General features: G+C 41.5%; 1 protein-coding gene across 1 annotated transcript in view; it reads right to left on the minus strand.

The window, feature by feature from the left end:
* LOC137300804 (NACHT and WD repeat domain-containing protein 2) overlaps positions 1–19,846 on the minus strand; it is a 107,899-nt gene that overhangs the window by 31,696 nt on the left and 56,357 nt on the right. Inside the window, exons 2-4 of the mRNA XM_067970431.1 lie at positions 19,525–19,613; positions 14,494–14,610; positions 58–261 (exon numbers count right to left, since the gene is read on the minus strand). Coding sequence (XP_067826532.1) covers positions 58–261; positions 14,494–14,610; positions 19,525–19,613 — 410 coding nt within the window. The remainder of the gene's footprint in view (positions 1–57; positions 262–14,493; positions 14,611–19,524; positions 19,614–19,846) is intronic.

Consider the following 19,846-nt stretch of genomic DNA (forward strand, 5'->3'; position numbering starts at 1 on the left):
AGACTGAGAGAAATAAACAAATATACTGAAAACATTTGGAATGTTTTGGAACTTTACCACATTCTGGTAATTTTTCAGCATTTCAGACTTTGGTTTGAGGTAGTATGTTGGTGGGACAGAGTTTTCATCTCTACAGTACCACTCCTCCAAGATTCTCGTGTCCACCTGCGCTTCCACAGCAGCATCCAGAATCATTTCAAATTCAGAAGTCTCAACCTCTCCGGGTAAGCGAATGCTGCCGTATTTTTCACCAAACAATCCCTGTGAAACAATAAAGAGAGGACAGTATGTTATTGTTGTTGCAGCTAGACTACCAGAGCTAAACAAAAGTCAAGATTCATCTTATTGCCCACTCTTTTTGATCTTGGTGGTTTTGCTATAATGCAGGGTCAGCTCATTATAATAAATAAATATTCAGCACTCTTGGTGCACAGTGCATAGCATGCTGGGAACACCATGGGATCAGGAGGCAAATTATTTGGTGCCAGCAGTTCTTAAACAACTGTTGGTCATCTTTAAAATTGTCCTGTAAATGAGGGTAAAAATTAACTGAAGGCATCTATGGAGGGAGGACAGCACCATTTAGTCACAGTGCTTTGGTGTTCCTGCAGAGAAATATTGGTCCTTTTGGAGTTAAGGGTCACTCTTCAATCCACATCAATAAATAAAGCAGCAGGGATGGAGGTGACAGAGTGAATGAATGTTGCCTCACCTGTGGCCTGAACATGGGAGCAGATAAGAAAGACATTTGCTGGGTTACACAAGATTGCCACGGTAGATAGGCTAACATGTGCCTTTATTTTATGATAGAGACTTACAATGCATCTTAACTGCAGCTCACTGTAAATTTGGTGCACTCTCACCCTTTGCACTTTGCCAACTGTTCATCTTTTTCAATATACAGGCATGCTCTTGTTGTTCCAGCATACTGTGCAGTATTGTCATATGAATGTGCTGACCCAATGACCCATTAAATGCGGCAGGCAACGAGCACCAAGTATGCTGAAAACACATGGGGCACGATTTTGTATCAAAATGTTGCATGATCCCACACTCTCAAAAGTGGCTGGTGCCCTGGGCACTTGGGTAGCACATAATTTCTCTCACATTCATCTTTCTAACGTATGTCCCTTCTATATTTGCTTGCAGGAAAATGCTGCACAAAACAAGAGGCAATACATGCAGATGGGGGGAGAGGGGAATGGGAGGGGTAGTCATGAAAGCAGCGATCTTTGACTAATAAGGGGAGGGCTATGGAAATTCTGGCCATGGAGTGGGGGAGGGAGGGGACAAGTGAAGGTCGGAGGCCTCCTCCATGGTCCTGGTTAGAATCCTTTGCTTTTCATTCCTTATCTTCTTATTCACGCAATCATTTACTCCCACACACACAGGCAGGCATTGCAGCCTAACACATGTGAAGCTATATTTCAAGGAGTGTGTTACTGCCAGGATTCTAAAATATGTTCTTTTTCTGTTCCTTTGGTGCCCAAGAGAAGGAGGTGACAGACTTGATGTCCAGCCTCAATCAAGCACTTCACAGCACCCTACAGTGACAAGCACCATTACAGATTATCCACTCCAGTTAGTGTATTGCAGGATGGATGGCTTGGGGGAGCATGAGTGAGGAGGAGCAAGTCCAAGTGAAATTGCAGGAGATACAAACTGCTGGCAAGAGGGCCAACTCGAGGGTACCTTTGAGGGAAAAGCGGCAGGGAGAACTTCCCTGCAATTAAGATGATAATAATCTTTGGCCTTGTACCTAGAGACAAGGGCCCTGAAATTCCACTGGGGCCACTCTGCCACCACAAATGCATCAAAGCAGAATGACCTTGTCCCACAATGGATGGATGGATGGAGGCATTTGGATGGTTGGAGTGGACTGCAAGATCACTTCTGTGGTACCTGCCCCAATCCATCCTTATAAGGAAGAGCTGGTCATGGCTGCTCCAACTGAGGTTCCCCCAAAACACATCGGAGCCAAAGAGAAAGGAGGCAGTTGTTCTGAAGGGAGCCATCCTGCCTCTTTACAGTTGATGGGCCAAATAGCAAGCCCGACAAGAGAGGGGGCAGAATGAAGCTAGGCAGGTGGAAGAGGAGAGCATTTTGGTGGTAGTAATCATAATTCAGTTAGAATTAGAGTGGTTATGGAAAAGGACAAAGATAGAACAGGAGTAAAAGTTTTCAATTGGGGAAAGGCCAATTTTACTAAGCTGAGATGTGATTTAACAAAAGTGGATTGGAAAAAACTACTTGAAGGTAAATCAGTGACTGAACAGTGGGAGACATTCAAGGAGGAAATATGTTCCCACAAAGAAAAATGGTGGGACTCCCAAATCTAGAGCCCCCTGAATGTCAAGGAGCGTACAGTGTTGGATGAGGCAAAAAAGGGAAGTTTATGTCAGATACCAAGAGCTCAATGCTGCAGAAAGTCTAGAGGAGTATAGAAAGTGCAAGGGTGAAATTAAAAAGGAAATTAGGAAAGCAAAGAGGGCATGAAAGAATATTGGCAAGTAAAATCCAGGAAAACGCAAAGATATTTTATAAAGACATAAAGAACAAGAGGATAACTAAGGAAAGAGTAGGGCCTATTAGAGACTGAAAAGGTAACCTATGTGTGGAGGTGGAAGATGTGGGTATGGTTCTTAATGAATACTTTGCATCTGTCTTCACAAAAGAGTGGGACGATGCAGACATTGTAGTTAAGGAGGAGGAGTGTGAAATATTGGATGGGATAAACATAGTGAGGGAAGAAATATTAAGGGAATTAGCATTTTTAAAAGTAGATAAATTTCCAGGCCCAGATGAAATAGGAACATAGGAACAGGAGTAGGCCATTCAGCCCCTCGAGCCCGCTCCGCCACTTGTTAAGATCATGGCTGATCTGTGATCTAAGTCCATAAAGGTGCCTTTGGCCATATCCCTTAATACCTTTGGTTGCCAAAAAGCTATCTATCTCAGATTTAAATTTAGCAATTGAGCTAGCATCAATTGCCGTTTGCAGAAGAGAGTTCACAACTTCTACTACCCTTTGTGTGTAGAAATGTTTTCTAATCTCGCTCCTGAAAGGTCTGGCTCTAATTTTTAGACAGTACCCCCTAGAACTAGAATCCCCAACCAGCGGAAATAGTTTCTCTCTATCCACCCTATCCGTTCCCCTTAATATCTTATAAACTTCGATCAGATCACCCCTTAACCTTCGAAACTCTAGAGAATACAACCCCAATTTGTGTAATCTCGCCTCGTAACTTAACCCTTGAAGTCCGGGTATCATTCTAGTAAACCTACGCTGCACTCCCTCCAAGGCCAATATGTCCTTCCGAAGGTGCGGTGCCCAGAACTGCTCACAGTACTCCAGGTGCGGTCTAACCAGGGTTTTGTATAGCTGCAGCATAACTTCTGCCCCCTTGTACCCTAGTCCTCTAGATACAAAGGCCAGCATTCCATTAGCCTTGATTACTTTCTGCACCTGTTCATGACACTTCAATGATCTATGTACCTGAACCCCTCGGTCCCTTTGGACATCCACTGTTTTTAACTTTTTACCATTTAGAAAGTACCCTGTTCTATCCTTTTTTGATCCAAAGTGGATGACCTCACATTTGCCTACATTGAATTCCATTTGCCACAGTTTTGCCCAATCACCTAATCTATCAATATCCCTTTGTAATTTTATGTTTCCATCTACACTGCTTACAATGCCACCAATCTTTGTGTCATCGGCAAACTTAGATATGAGACTTTCTATGCCTTCATCTAAGTCGTTAATAAATATTGTGAATAATTGAGGCCCCAGGACAGATCCCTGTGGGACTCCACTAGTCACATCCTGCCAATATGAGTACCTACCCATTATCCCTACTCTCTGTCGCCTTTCGCTCAGCCAACTTCCTAACCAAGCCTGTACTTCTCCCTCAATTTCATGGGCTTCTATCTTAGCTAACAGTCTCTTATGTGGGACTTTATCAAATGCCTTTTGGAAGTCCATATAAATAACATCCATTGACATTCCCCTGTCCACTACTTTAGTCACCTCAAATGTATCCCAGGATGTTAAGAGAAGCAAGGGAGGAAATAACGGAGTGTCTGACCATCATTTTCCAATCCTCTCTGGCTACAGGCGTGGTGCCGGAAGATGTTAACATTGTACCATTGTTTAAAAAGGGAAAAAGGGATAGACCAAGTAATTACAGGCCAGTTAATCTAACCTCGGTGGTGGGCAAATTATTAGAAACAATTTTGAGGGACAGTATTAATCGTCATTTAGAAAGGCAAGGGTTAATCAAGGACAGTCAGCATAGATTTGTTAAGGGAAGGTAGTGTCTGACTAACTTGATTGAATTTTTTGAGGAGGTAACAAGGAGGGTCGATTAGGGTAGCGCATTTGATGTAGTCTGCATGGATTTTAGCAAGGCTTTTGACAAGGTCCCACATGGCAGACTGGTCAGGAAAGTAAAAGCTCATGGGATCCAAGGGTAAATGGCAAGTTGGATCCAAAATTGGCTCAGTGGCAGGAAGCAAAGGGTAATGGTCGACGGGTGTTTTTGTGACTGGAAGGCTGTTTCCAGTGGGGTTTTGTAGATCTCAGTACTAGGTCCCTTGCTTTTTGTGGTATATATCAATGATTTAGACTTAAATGTAGGGGGCATGATTAAGAAGTTTGCAGATGATACAAAAATTGGCCATGTGGTTGATAGTGAGGAGGAAAGCTGTAAACTGCAAGAAGATATCGATGGACTGGTCAGGTGGGCAGAAAAGTGGCAAATGGAATTCAATCCGGAGAAGTGTGTGCTAATGCATTTGGGGAGGGCAAACAAAGCAAGGGAGTACACAATAAATGGAAAGATACTGAGAGGTGGAGAGGAACAAAGGGATCTTGGAGTGCATGTCCACAGATCCCTGAAAGTAGCAGGACAGGTAGATAAGGTGGTTAAGAAGGCATATGGAATACGTTCCTTTATTAGCCGAGGCACAGAATATAAGAGCAGGGAGGTTATGCTAGAACTGAATAAAACACTAGTTGGGCCACAGCTTGAGTACTGCGTACAGTTCTGGTCACCACATTACAGGAAAGATGTAATTGCACTAGAGGGGGTACAGAGGAGATTTATGAGGATGTTGCCAGGGCTGGAGAATTTTAGCTATGAGGAAAGATTGGATAGGCTGGAGTTGTTTACTTTGGAACACAGGAGACTGAGGGGAGATTTAATTGAGGTGTATAAAATTATGAGGAGCCTAGATAGAGTGGATAGGAAGGACCTATTTCCCTTAGCAGGGAGGTCAATAACCAGAGCACATAGATTTAAAGTAATTGGTAGAAGAATTAGAGGGGAGCTGAGGAAAAATATTTTCACCCAGATGGTGGTGGTGGTCTGGAACTCACTGCCTGAAAGGGTGGTAGAGGCAGAAACCCTCAACGCATTTAAAAGTTGCCTGGATGTGCACTTGAAGCTCCGTAACCTACAAGGCTACGGACCAAGAGCTGGAAAGTGGGATTAGGCTGGATGGCTCTTTTTCGGTCGGCACGGACACAATGGGCCGAATGGCCTCCTTCAGTGCCATAAATTTCTATGATTCTATGAAATACCCAGTTTCAGTGCTGTAATAACTAATGATTCTATTCATGATCAGCATTCAGTGAGTCGTTTCTTTCTTTCAACGACTGCACATGATATGCCCTTATGAATGCTTTGGATGAGTCAGCACAAAACTAGTCATGGATTTTGTCATACTAGTTATACTTAGTACCTTATCTATGGAGCTTTTTTAAGGTCAGCCAAATTCTTCCTGACGTATACGCAGGTCCGCTTGTTTAGGCAAACAGCATTGAATCCGCCGTCATGTTTGCTGTATCAGCGCTGTTGAGGAAGGGGTCCGTCCGAGACAGTCCTCCTTCTCTGCACTTCCTCGATTAGGAGCGCCAGCGCTGCATCAGTAAAACAAGCTGTTCTCACCTGAGATGCCTCCATTTTACAGCAAAGGGGGTTAAATAACTTATTTAACTGATGCTCAGCTGCCTAATTGATGGTTATTCTCCATTGGCCAATGGGAGCTTGAATCAGCAATATCGGAAGTGATGGTTACACAGATGGTTGCCAGGAAAATGTGTCGAGGAACAGACTGCTACCCCCCCCCCCCAAACCACTATTTGCATAAAGAGGCAGAGAGAGAGATACCAGCAATGGTCTTTGTGGGGGTAGAGGACGGGAATCCAGGTTGGGGTGGTGAGGCAGCAGCGGGCCTCACCAAAAAATTTTGCCTCATTCTCCACTGCTAATCTGCCCCATTTCAGGCAGGATCCTGGAGAAGAATCCAACCTGATATGTCCATTAAATAGCATCGCTTCTGAGAGGAAAGGAGAGCATGGCATCTTTTTGGTGAAAGGAAAGGAAGGTCTGAACAGCTTGGTCATACTGAATTGCAAGATATTTTAATTAGCAAATCAAATAGAGCTATGAATTAAATAATGTATTGATGTAGGTTTACAGGGGTGAGTCAGAATCTTAATAGTTCCCACCCCAAAAAAAATGTAAATGCATCTGCCTAGATTTAAATACAATCTCCAATGTAAGACTCTGCCATATTCAAGTTCTGATACAATGGTGTAGATTTTTGTCCTCACCGCCTTGGCAGTAATCTGGGGGAATGGATCGCTCGGCCATTATAGAACCGTCTGATTTTCATTCCAATGGAGTCAATGGGATGAAAATCGGGTGGGCTCTGTAACGGGCAGTTGATCCGCTCCCCCAGATTACTGCCCAGGCGGTGAGGACAAAAATCTACCTCAATGTGTTCAGCTGGTGGCCCCCTTATTAATAAAAAAAATCCTTTATAGCGTTCTCTCTGTACGTCTGTCAAAGATCAGCACTGTCTAAATCTACCGTCAGAAAGGATTCACTTGAACACCACGGTCCTGAATTTCCTCGAGGGTGGGGGAGGAAGATCAGGTTGTTCTTCCAGCCACTGCTGGCATAAGTGATGAGTGTATAACATGTTTGCCCAAATATTATATTATATAGTTGATTATAATGGGAGGCAAATGACAGGATAACATCATGCAACATATTTCACATCATTTTCAGTCTAACAACGCTGTGTGCAAGAAGCGCTGATAAGATTCCGGTATCTGGTATCACTAATGGTCATGGGCAGTTGGGCCGGGGGGGGGGAGAATGGCTAAATTATTCAAAGTGGGAATTTCAAAGCCATAACACTTTGAAAATAAGTTTGACTCTTCAGTTGGGTCTGCTGGCCACACTATGCTGCTGCAAGGAGTCACAACAACATCCTTCCCTCCCACTTGAGATGGGCATCTAAGCACCACAAATGGCTCCCACACCTACCCACATTATGCTAATGACTCTGACCCTGAGGCGCAACTAACAAGTCGCCAGAAGTCACATTCCCTGCGCTTCCAGCGAAATTCCACCTGTCTGAACTGACCAGTTAGTCCATTGCACGTACGTTGAATTATTTTATTGTGCTATATATTGCTTTCCGTGCTGAATTAATATAATTCAATACAGGACAATGAGAATTCGTAAACTGTTATCTGAATTATAGATGTTTCACAAGTTGTTCAAGCATATGGCATCCTACTATATATTGGACAATGTTTTCCCAACTCAAACTCTATCAGCAGAGCATCTGATTTATGGTAACTCAATAGTTCAAGTTCCACTATTAATATGTCGAATTATGGGATTAGTTATTGATGTTTTGGCGATCCCATTCCATGATTCAGGCTCTTTTAATTAGGCCCAGTGGTTTTGGTGACTGAATAATTCAAAGTCTGTTTCTATTCTATGAGGGATTACGGGATATTCTGGGATTTTTAACCAGTGTTTTTGACATCATATTCTGCAAATCCATCAATGCTTATGTAAAACCACAAATCGGTCAAAGGCCTTTCCTGTGATAAAAAAATGACACTCTACAAACATTCCACTAGATGGCAGTCTAACCAGACATTAATTGTACATTGAATCCTGCTCGAACAAGGAAAATGTAGATTGAAGTGCATGGTAAAAGGCCTGGTGAAATGCATGTATTAACGTACAGTGTGATGAAAATCTCCAGGAGCTGGGGACTATCATTCATCAAACTAGATGCAGGCAGCAGGGATCAGTGAAGGTCGATTGTTCTGTCAGGTAAAATCCAATATGATTATCTATGACCTTTGTCAGGGCATTCTGTTTGATGAAATTCCAGAAAAGATCCAATAGTTTAAAATATAAAAGTTGTTCAAATGCCTAACAAACACCAAGCAAGCCAAATTTAAACATTTTGTGCCATGTGACTGTAGTGTTATCTTGGACAGGGAGAAATTCAGACCGTGACACCATATCCTTTTAGTCAAGCATTAAATTAAATCTCGTGTAGAAGCTGAAATTTGGCTTGAAGGGACAGTCTCAATCCCAGCACTAAATTCAAAATTAAAGATATAATAATAATGATAATTATAATTACCCTTTTGTTTTTAGAATATTTTTGTTTAACCTGTTCTTCAGTACGGAGATTCCTGCTCCAGGAACGTTGAAGATGAAATTTATCCCTGTTAAGTGCTAATGACCTATTTCAGCTGACCAGGCGATGAGGAGTTGAGTCCACTGGTGCAAGGCTTAATTAACACTGAAGAAGTGCTCATGGCAATGCTGCTACTTAGTCAGGGCTGAGGGAATTGAGGTCAGGAGGTGAGCTTCAGTAATGTGTGAAGGGAACCTCCCAGATTATTTCCCCTTCTTCTCAAACAGATTGGCAAAACCTATGAGTGATGAGTACATATGTCAGTTAAAATTGAGATTTGAACTTGTGGTCTCCCAGTTGATAGTGAAATATGAGTGCTGCATTGTAGTTAATGGATCTCTGGACTGGTTTTGATTAACAGGTCAAATATGTTAATGACAGTCAGCTTCCAGATAAACACTGCTACATAAACTTCTGCAGGGCTTTCATTTCTAAGACACTATTCTATTCAAAGCTGCACAGAACTGCTACCATTTTGGATTAAACTGCTGAAGCTGGGGAATGAGAGTTAGTTATTGAAAGAAACTACCTCACAGCTGGTGGAGTGAAATCTGGACCAGGGAAAGTGTTGTGGAGTGTACATGGAACCTAGATCAGAGCTAAATTTAGGGTCGGGAGACGTTAAACAAGATGAGTGAGACAAGTTTGGGACCAGGAGAAGGTGAGAAACAAGATCAGGATATGGGGGGGGGGGGTGTGGGGGTTGGGAAATGAAACTGATCAGCAACAACAAAACAGGAATGTAAAGTGACATCAAGGACAGGGAAAGCAAGATCAGCAGGGCAGAAGTGAGATCAGTATCAGGGAATAGTGATTACAGCCTGCTAAGACCAGGATCAGAGCAAGTGAAACCAGGGCTGGGGGTCAGGAATGGAATATATGATCAAGCCTGGAAGAAAAGCAATAGAGCTGGAGTCAGGCTTCAAAAGTTAAATATTCAGCTTTGAACTGCACTACAATGGAATGAGTGGACTCAAGGCTTCAGCTGCCCAAGTGTAATTGTCACTATCCTGCACTTTATTAGCATTATATTTAATTCCCTTTTATAAGCAAAGGCAGGTGAACACTAGGGAATACAGTTCATTAAACTATCATAGTGTTCAACGATTATTGTAAAATGCAGTAGCATTTATTCTTAAAAGGTAATTTCACAGACAAGCGTGTTTGTTTCTTTTATAATGGGCTTTTGTGTTTGATTATTGTACTGTATTGATAGTGACAATTAACTCCATCACTCCTAAATACACCATTTAGTATCATTCCTGGTGCAGTTCCTGGAGAGATGTCAGAGCTGTGTAGAAGGGACTCAGGCATGTGAAATCCCAACAGTGCCCTCTGAATGAGTTAATATTAAATGCTGCGTGAGCATTAATCAGTACTGTTTGTGTTGCTAGGAACAGTGAGCAATTACTGCACAGTGAGGAGCTGTTTGTTGAAGGTGATGCTGAAGTTTATTATATGATCAGGGAAAGCATGTACAGTATTGCAAAGGTTGAATTTAATTGGTTTCTAAGCTTGAAAAAACTGAGTCCTTAGCTAATTTGTAGCAGACACTGAACTGTAATACAAGGTCCTAAAGGGACAATTCTTTTGTTCTGTTAGGTAGATGATATCAGTGTTCTTTCCTGGATTTTGAAGATAAAAATTCCTGAATTTAAAATGAGAAAGGAAGTATCTAAAACTGCATTATTTCACATTACATAAGCCTACATCTAACACATATATATGAAATGCCCAAGTCTGCACTCGGACTCACACCATTACCACTATTCACATTTTTGTCACCTCTAGAGTTGATGGGAGGAAATTTCCACGGCCCTCCCCCACAAACAGGACCTTGCATAAAGTTACCAACCCTCCCGCATAGCCCAAGAGTCTCCCAGGAAGCCGCTACTGGCGACCCGGGAGAAAAGTTCCTTGTATGCACGGTTCGTGCCTGCACGCTATTCTGGTTGTCTTTACTGTCCAGTCAATTAGCAATGCATTCCCTGTCCCCTGCTGGTCATCTGAACATAAGAACGTAAGAGATAGGAGCAGGAGTAGGCCATTTGGCCCTTCTAGACTGCTCTGCCATTCAATAAGATCATGGCTGATCTGATTTTTACCTCAACTCCACTTTCTCCATATCCTTTGACTCCCTTGCTGATCAAAAATTTGTCTAACTCAGCCTTGAATATATTCAATGATTCAGCCTTCAATGCTCTTTGGGGTAAAGAATTCCAAAGATTCACAACCCTCTGGGAGAAGAAATTTTTCCTCATCTCCCTCTTAAATGGGTGACCCCTTATTCTGAGACTATGCCCCCTGGTTCTAGATTCCCCTATGAGGGGAAACATTTACCCTGTCAAGCCCCCTCAGAATCTTTTATGTTTCAATAAGATTTCCTCTCATTCTTCTAAACTCCAGTGAGTATAGGCCCAACCTGCTCAATCTTTCCTCATAAGAAAATCCTTCCATACCCGGAATCGACCTAGTGAACCTTCTCTGAACTGCCTCCAATGCAAGTATATCCTTCCTTAAATAAGGGGATCAAAACTGTACGCAGTACTCCAGGTGTGGTCTCACCAGCACCCTGTACAGTTGTAGCATGACTTCCCTGCTTTTATACTCCATCCCCCTTGAAATAAAGGCCAATATTCCATTTGCCTTCCCAATTACCTGCTACACCTGTAATCTAACTTTTTGTGTTTTGTGTACGAGGACACCCAAATCCCTCTGTACCGCAGAATTCTGTAGTCTTTCTTCATTTCTATAATATTTTGCTTTTTTATTCTTCCTAACAAAGTGGATGACTTCACATTTTCCCACATCATACTCCAACTGCCAAATTTTTGCTCACTCGCTTAACCTGTCAATATCCCTTTGGAGACACTTTGTGTCCTCCTCACAACTTACTTTTCCACCTATCTTTGTATCATCTGCAAATTTGGCCACAGTTCATTCGTTTCCTTCATCAAGTCATTGATAGTAGATTGTAAATAGTTGAGGCCCCAGCACTGATCCCTGTGGCACCCCACTAGTTACAGATTGCCATTCTGAAAATGACCCCTTTATCCCGACTCTCTTTTTACTGTTAGTTAGCCAATCCTCTATCCATGCTAATATATTACCCCCAACACCACGAGCTCTTACCTTGTGCCTTAACCTTTTATGTGGCCCTTATCGAATGCCTTTTAGAAATCCAAATACACTACATCTACTGGTTCCCCTTTTTCCACCCTGCTCATTACTTCCTCAAAGAACTCTAATAAATTTGTCAAACACGAATTTCCCTTTCATAAAACTCTGTTGACTCGCCTTGATTTTATATTGAGTCTCTAAATGTCCTGCTACTACTGCCTTAATAATGGATTCTAGCATTTTCCCAATGACAGATGTTAGGCTAATTGGCCAATAGTTACCTGCTTTCTGTCTCCCTCCTTTCTTGAATAAGGGCGTTACATTTGTGGTTTTCCAATCCACTGGGACCTTTCCAGAATCTAGTGAATTTTGGAAGATTACAACCAATGCATCCACCATTTCTGTAGCCACTTCTTTTAAGACCCTCAGATGTAAGTCACCGGGTCCAGGGGATTTGTCAGCCTGCAGATCCATTAATTTGCCTAGTACTTTTTCTCTAGTGATAGTGATTGTTTTTAGATCCTCCCTCCCCTTTGCTCCTTAATTATCTACTATTATTGGTATGTTATTAGTGTCTTCTACTGTGAAGACAGATATTAAATATCTGTTCAATGCCTCTACCGTTTCCTTGTTTTCCATTATTATTTCCCCAGTCTCATCCTCTAAGGGACCTGTATTTACTTTAGCTACTCTCTTCCTTTTTATATATTTGTAAAAGCTCTTAGTAAACTAGCAAGAAATATAAAAACTGACTATCAATCTATTTTCTCCCTCTTTTATTTTTTTAGTCCTCCTTTACTGGTTTCTACATTTTTCCAATCTTCAGGCTTACCACTAATCTTTACCATGTTGTATGCCTTTTCTTTTAACTTGATACCATCCTTAACTTCCTTAGTAAGCCATGGTTGGTACACCCTTCTCATGGAGTCTTTCCTCCTTACTGGGATGTATTTTTGTTGAGAGTCATAAAATATCTTTTTAAATGTCTGCCACTGCTTATGCACTGTCACACCCTCTAATCTGTTTTCCCAGTCCACTTTAGCCAACTCTGTCCTCATGCCATTGTAATTGCCCTTATTTAGGATTAATACAGTAGTTTCAGATCCAAGATCCTCACTCTCAAACTGGATGTGAAATTCCATCATATTATGATCACTGTTTCCTAAGGGATCCTTTACTTTGAGGTCATTAATTAATCCTGTCTCATTACCCATTACTGGATCTAATATGGTCTGTTCCCTGGTTAGTACCACAATGTATTGTTCTAAGAAACAGTCCTGCATACAATCTATGAACTTATCCTCACGGCTACTTTTGCCAATTTGATTTGTCCAATCTATATGAAAGTTAAAATCGCCCATGATTATTGCCTTATCTTTTTTACAAGCCTCCATTATTTCCTGATTTATATTTTGCCCTACAGTGTAGCTACTGTTAGGGGGCCTATAGGGTGCTCCCACCAATGATTTCTTACCCTTGCTATTTCTTACCTCCACCCAAATTGATTCTACATCTTGATCTTCTGAGCCAAGATCATTTCTCACTATTGTACTAATTTCATCCTTTATTAACAAAACTACACCACCGCCTTTACCTTTCTTCCTAGCCTTCCGAAATGTCAGATGTCCAATGTATGCTGCTGAACTTTCAGTGAAATTACAGTGGTGGTGGAGGAGCTGCTTGCAGAGAGTAAGAGGAATCGGAATTTTGAAGAAAGAGAGAATCAAGGGATGATTGCAAGGACCTGAGCCAGGAGTGCCTGGAAGGTAGAGAAAAACATCTGCGCACTGCATGTAGCCAGTCCAGAGGGAAAGAAACTACCCATCCTCTGCCTTTTGCAATTTCATTCCGATTATCTTTAACTTGGGAGGAATATCAATTTTTTTTTAAACATGAGTTAAAGAAATTAATGGATATTAAATGGGTTTATCTTTCTTTGTTGTTGTAGTAATTTAGAGTGGCCATCCATCCCGGATTTCCTGGGAGTGTCCTGGGATCGGCAATTAATCTCCCAATAGTTTTGTTTGCGCGGTTCGTTCCTGTGAGCCTCCGTGGCCCGGACTCTCAATTCCTGCCCCTCATCATTCTGGTCGTCTCCCAGGTGCTCGAGGTGTTTCCCATCTTTGGTTTCAGCCAATCAGCCTGTTCGTTCCACGTTGGAATCTCCTCGTGGCCGGTCACCTTGTAACCAATGTAACTATCGGTTTAAGAAGCAAGAAACCGTGAGCAAAGCCACTGGACTACAGGGGACCCAACCTTTATAGGGAAAGTGCAATAATATTTGCAAACTGCAGGAATCGTGTGTCACGTCATCACACCTCGCGGAATACATCCAACCAGAGTTGGCAACCCTACATGCAGTGGGTGGCTTATTGGAAAATCACAGGTGTACTGCCCATGATTTTCCATCCATTGTCAATCCACCCACAATTATCAGATAAGTCACCTGCTGCACGTGAGGCCCTACTGGTGTGTCCAAGGAGCTGACTTGTTCTGAGCTTTTAGGACCTTGGTTTCAGCTTCAGCTCCCAAATTTGTGGTCAAAATTGAGCTTCATCGGTCAAGTTCAACTGAGGAAAGAAAGAGTGTGGATCATATCATAGAAATTACACCTGAATCTCCCACTGAGCTTTGGAAGTTCATCTCAAATATTTTCTTTCTTTTTCATTCTGCTGCACCAGTGTTTTAACTGCCCTCTCTAAACTGAACAACTTCATAATGCAAACCCAGAGACACTGCCGTTGTATAATAGCCTGGAGATAGAAGATTAAACACAATCACTGAAAATGTTTTAAGCCATGAAACATACATAGAATTTCTAGGGCTATAGGTAAATAGTTATATACCCACAACAAAACATGGACCAGCAGACGTTTTCAGGCAATCTTCTAAGAGCCTCATTCGAATCCTATGGAGCTCTGGGCTGTCCCATTCTTCCGAATCCAGTCCCCAGTAAGCATCTATCACCTGTAATTTAAATGTACAAATAGTAATTATTTTAGACTTTAAAAAATATATATTAAGTGGTGGTACAATAGAGTACAGCAGAAAACAAGTGCAGAGGAAAGATATCTGGCAAAATGGAGCTTGGTGACTCTTAAATGCACAGAAAGACTAAGAGAATCTGTACTGCCGCATCAACGAACAACCCCAAAGACTTCCATTGGCCTAATGCGTACTTCAACAATTCTGGTTCTGCAGATAATGACTCGTCCATCATTTCAACCTCTGAATTCAAAAAGGACAAAGTACCAGATATCGACACTGAGAGAGAACAGGTGAGGCTGTGTGTGAAAATTCACCAGTTAATTTCTGGCAAAATATTTGGTATTGATGTGGTACATTAGGGTTGCACATAATTCTTAATTATCTTTATGTTTGACTGGATCTGTGACATAATTTAAACTTTTAATTACATTTGCACAAAAAAAACTTGCATTGGAACGTGGAAAGTCACGGGGAAAGAGTTTCAGAGACTGTGGGGTGAGATGAACTAGGCTAATGGGGGAAGTATGGGCCAATTATAATAAATCTCAGAACTGAACTCTTCTGTGGAGTTACATTCATACAATAAAATTTCCACCTTCCCTTCCTCAAATTGCTTTGTACTACATAAAACCTTCCTATGTACATTAATAATAATCACTGCGCTCCAAAAATAATTCATTGTCTGAATCCCTTTGAGATGATTTCATGTGATAAGATGTTATATAAACACAATTTACTTTATTTCATTCTCCTCTATGGACAATAAATTTCCCCTCCATCATGTTTTTTCCCACTGTTAAACTGGCAAATCGCCTCCCCACACCTGCTCAAAGTGCTAGGTACCATATACATACTCGGTGGAAAAACATACAGTCGAAAGTTAGCTGATGGGCTGTGGTGGTGGAGAGGAACTTTAGTTGCTGGTGTTCACAATCTGTTAGCACAACCTCATTATTTCAAGCAGACAAGACAGTTAAATGAGTGTGTGATCTTTACTATGCAAGAATTACCAATAGAGGAGAATAACACCTCTGTGTTAAGATAATGCTCCAGCAGTTGGCCACATCACGTTCTGAACTGCAAGATCGCCACGGATATTTATGTGCTAAAATTCATACTCAGTGGGGTTAAAGCTGAACCTGGTGAGCTTGGTACACAAGAAGAAATATTAAAATCTCACATTCTGGTACTTGGCCTAAATATCTGCTGTTGCTGCCAACTGACAAGGAACCGAGAAAGGCTGTGAAAATAGTAAAGATTAATTAAAGAGGATCTAGAACTGTTGATGACTATAGCAAGTGTGATTACATACTGCTTGTTATACAATTCACAAACTCCCTTAGACCCATCCTTCTGCCCTTCTAGTGCCAACTTTGATCCTCCAAGAGGCCATGTTAAAGACCTTGAAACCAGCAGGAGAAGTGGATGCAATACTTGGAGTCAATAGTATTGAAGGGCTGCAGCAGGATTGTTTGGTGAGCTGAATGGAATAGCAACATAGTACATGGTGCTCCAATTCAATGTGCCCAAGATACTGTGAAATTCAAACCCCACTTCACACATCATTATGGAAGCACACATTTAATGACAGTATGGATTTAATAAGTGAACATACTGTGATGAAAATTGTTTTTCCACACTGATGCCCAATTTGCTTTTCCACACCAATGCACATCAACAGATAAAATGAAAAGAAGCTGTTTAGTTCAGGCTCCCCATATAGGCAGCAGCTCCTAACTTTCTTGAGGGGAAACCACTGGCTGCAGGTGGCTAAAGGATATGTTTGAAGCTAATAGGAGCCTGAGAACTAGTTACTCTCAGCTTGGATTAACTTGTTCCCATAACCCATCGCTAAAGCCATGTTTATACTGTAAGAGGACATTCATTTTACTACAATGTTCATGTTGGGAAAAGGCATAAAGTAAACTACAATTAGACAGAATGAAAATACAAAAAGTGATTTATGAAGGAAAAGTGAAGCAATTAGATAATGTCCCCCAAAAAAAGGTAAAATCTAGCAAAAAAAAATTAATGTTCACCGTAAACATTATGGGGTAAATTTTCATCCACTGATTTCAATTGAATGAAAATTAGGCAGATTCTAAAACAGGCAGACGATCCACTCTGCCAGATCACCACCCAGCCGCTGTAGATGTAAACTTATCCTATGGCCCTGAAATTACACCATCAGATGCTAATGTGGAGACATTAACCATTTATTTTAAACAGCTAAATGCCTTCATTAAAATAGCAAAGTGAAAAATTTCAGATGAAGATTTTAAGCATTCATATGTACACCCCACATTGTCATTTGAGGCCTGTATGTATTTACTCACTATTATTTTCTTGGTGGAAAAAAAATCATATGGTTTTGCTGTCATCCCACAAAGAATGAACTGCAGCACAATATGGACTGAAAGTGTGACATTGCACCCTGGATTACTTCACAGCAGAATCCCAAACACTTTAGAACAGATGGCAAGGTGAGTAAACAACTGTGCAACAGCTGCCCTCTGAAACATGCTGAATATCACCAACTGACGATGATGGAACTCATGCATATACAATGAAACAACCCCCAAGTTTTGAATGAGAATGAATGTTCCTTCATCTTTTAGTGTAAAAATTGGACATGGCTGTCACCTACAAGATGCATGTATGCAGGCAATCGCAAAGAAAAAAAAAGAACTTGCATTGATATAGCGGCTTTCATGACCTCACGACGTCCCAAACCACAACCAATGAAGTGTAGTTACTGTTGTAATGTAGGGAAATGCAGCAGACAATTTGCACACAGCAACATCGAGATAAAGACCAGATCATCTGTCTTTGGTCTTGGATGAGGGATAAATGTTGGCCTGGACAACCAGAAGAACTCCCCTGCTTGTCTTTAAATAGTGCTATGGGATTTTATACATCCACCTGAGAGGGCAAACGGGACCATGGTTTAACATCTCATCCAAAAGTCAGCACCTCTGACAGTATTGCACTGAAGTGTCAGCCTAGATTATGTGTACAAGTCTCTGCAGTAGGGTTTAAACCTACAACCTTCTGACTCAGAGGCAAGAGTCAGCTCTGAGCCACATTCAAAACTGGACAGGGGGTTTAATCATGGCTTGAATTCTAATGGTTGATTTGCTGTTGATAAAAAAATCATTGAAAACTACACCCTCAATAATTAATATCTCCACAACATAATTCCACGCTCAAGCAGCAAATTAAAATCTAACCCATCGCTTCTAGGATCTCAAGAGACTGTAAGCTCTGGAATATGATGTCTCAATCCCTGGCTAAACACTCCCAGCAATCTCCACTGCTTAAATACAGTCAATAGTTCAAAATCCATCCCAATTTATCTCATTAGCATTAAGTAACTAGAAAATGGAGGTTGTTTTTTAAGATACGAGTAGTCATTTAGGGAATCTCTACCTAGATAATTCTCTAAAGATTCCAGTGTTTAATAATATAAAAATACACTGAAAGTTGTCAGTGCTGAGCAGCCATCAGTGACTGAGTTTTACCCCAATGAATACTGACTGCAGCAGGAAGGAGATACTTGGTGAAAATGACACAGACACAATTTACACATGTTTTCAAACTTTTGCTTTCAAAGTAGTAATAGTTATAGGTTGCCGGTGTCTGAGATATACAAAGGAATATGCCAGTTCTAGTCAGGGTATCCCTACGCTGTTTGCAGTTTGGCATGTTTTCTTCTGTTTCTTATGGATTCAAAAAAAGTACAGATTAAAAGCTTCCTCTATCCAGGCTTCATCTTTGTGCAAAGGTTTTTTTTTGTTTTGCTTAGTTAAATTAAAATGTCATTATTTATTTGTTCATGAGATGTGGGCATCGCTGGCAAGGCTGGCATTTATTGCCCATCCCTTGAGAAGGTGGTGATGAGCCGCCTTCTTGAACCGCTGCAGTCCGTATGTTTCAATGATCCAACTCCTGTCCCCATCACAAGCCCAAAAATTGGGTCTTGTATTTTTGCACTACACTGAGATTCATTTCGAGAAACATTAGCCAGCTGTGAACATGTTAGTGTAATAATGCACTTCACTGTGGAATGGCAGCATATTGGTTTGCGGCCTGTATTCTCCTCATGTGGGGACAGAACTTCCACAGGGGTTCTGCTGATTGCCGTTTACGGCGTTTCTCTGGGGTTTCTGCCAATCTTCTGACAAAGCTAAGGCAGGGGATCAGGAGAACCCCTGCAAGAATTCTAGCTGTTAGATCCCTGCCGTTAGATCCCTGCCTTGTTGGAATGTGTCAAGCGGAAGTACCTAGTGGAGGAATGCCACGTTTCAACAGGAAGGGAAGCTGCAAGAGTGAATCATTACTCATGCGCATTTGTTAGCAGTTGCTTTCAGAAGTAGCACAATGTATCTCATATAATGGGGGGGATGGGAGGATAAACTTAATTGGGGGCAGAAATAACTAAAAATGTAGGAGTTATTTAAAAAGAACTTAGGAAGTCAGGCCACTTATTGAAATTAATGCTTCCTACTACCGTACACTGATTTCCCACGGAATAATCTAGTACTAAAATTGTGAGACTACAGTCCTATTGCAGAATCTCACTTGATAGGAATGCAGATCAGAATATCAGGTGCAGATCAGTGCGACCATAGAATTTAAGGGTTTATGTGTCCACAGAGTGGTACCTCTGAATTCAAGCACATTAACATACTGGTCCAGATTTTCCTCGGAATTCCTCCCCTCCGCCACCATAATTTGGCCAGAAGTGCGGCAGAAAACCTGTTTATGCAGAAACAAGGCGGGGGGGGGGGGGGGGGGGGGTAACTTTCAACTTCGGCCAGGAGGATGCAGAAAACTGGTAGTATCGGATGGGCCGGCTGGCGGTCAAAGACGCTGCCCGAGAGGTGCCATTACCTGGAATTCAAGTCCATAGTTTTCCCTGCAGAATTCCCGCAACTTGGGGTATACATGCTCCTTCAGCGACTTCCTTTCTGCTTCTGTATCTGTGAGGAAATAATAAGCATCAAAATGTCATGGAGTTATCCCGTATCCTTACATCAGAAAGAGAGGTACTTCTCCTTGCAGAAAAAAAAACGTGCACATTTTTGTTAATTGGTCATTGACAACGTGCAATCTTACAGGGAAAACAAAAAGAAACCCTCACATTCAGCTGTTGGTAAAACCACACACAGAAACATTGCATCACTCGTGTCTTCATACATTTGGGAAATATGAA

Source organism: Heptranchias perlo, chromosome 1 (genome assembly GCF_035084215.1).
Source record: "Heptranchias perlo isolate sHepPer1 chromosome 1, sHepPer1.hap1, whole genome shotgun sequence".
In the NCBI taxonomy this organism is placed as follows: Eukaryota; Metazoa; Chordata; class Chondrichthyes; order Hexanchiformes; family Hexanchidae; genus Heptranchias; species Heptranchias perlo.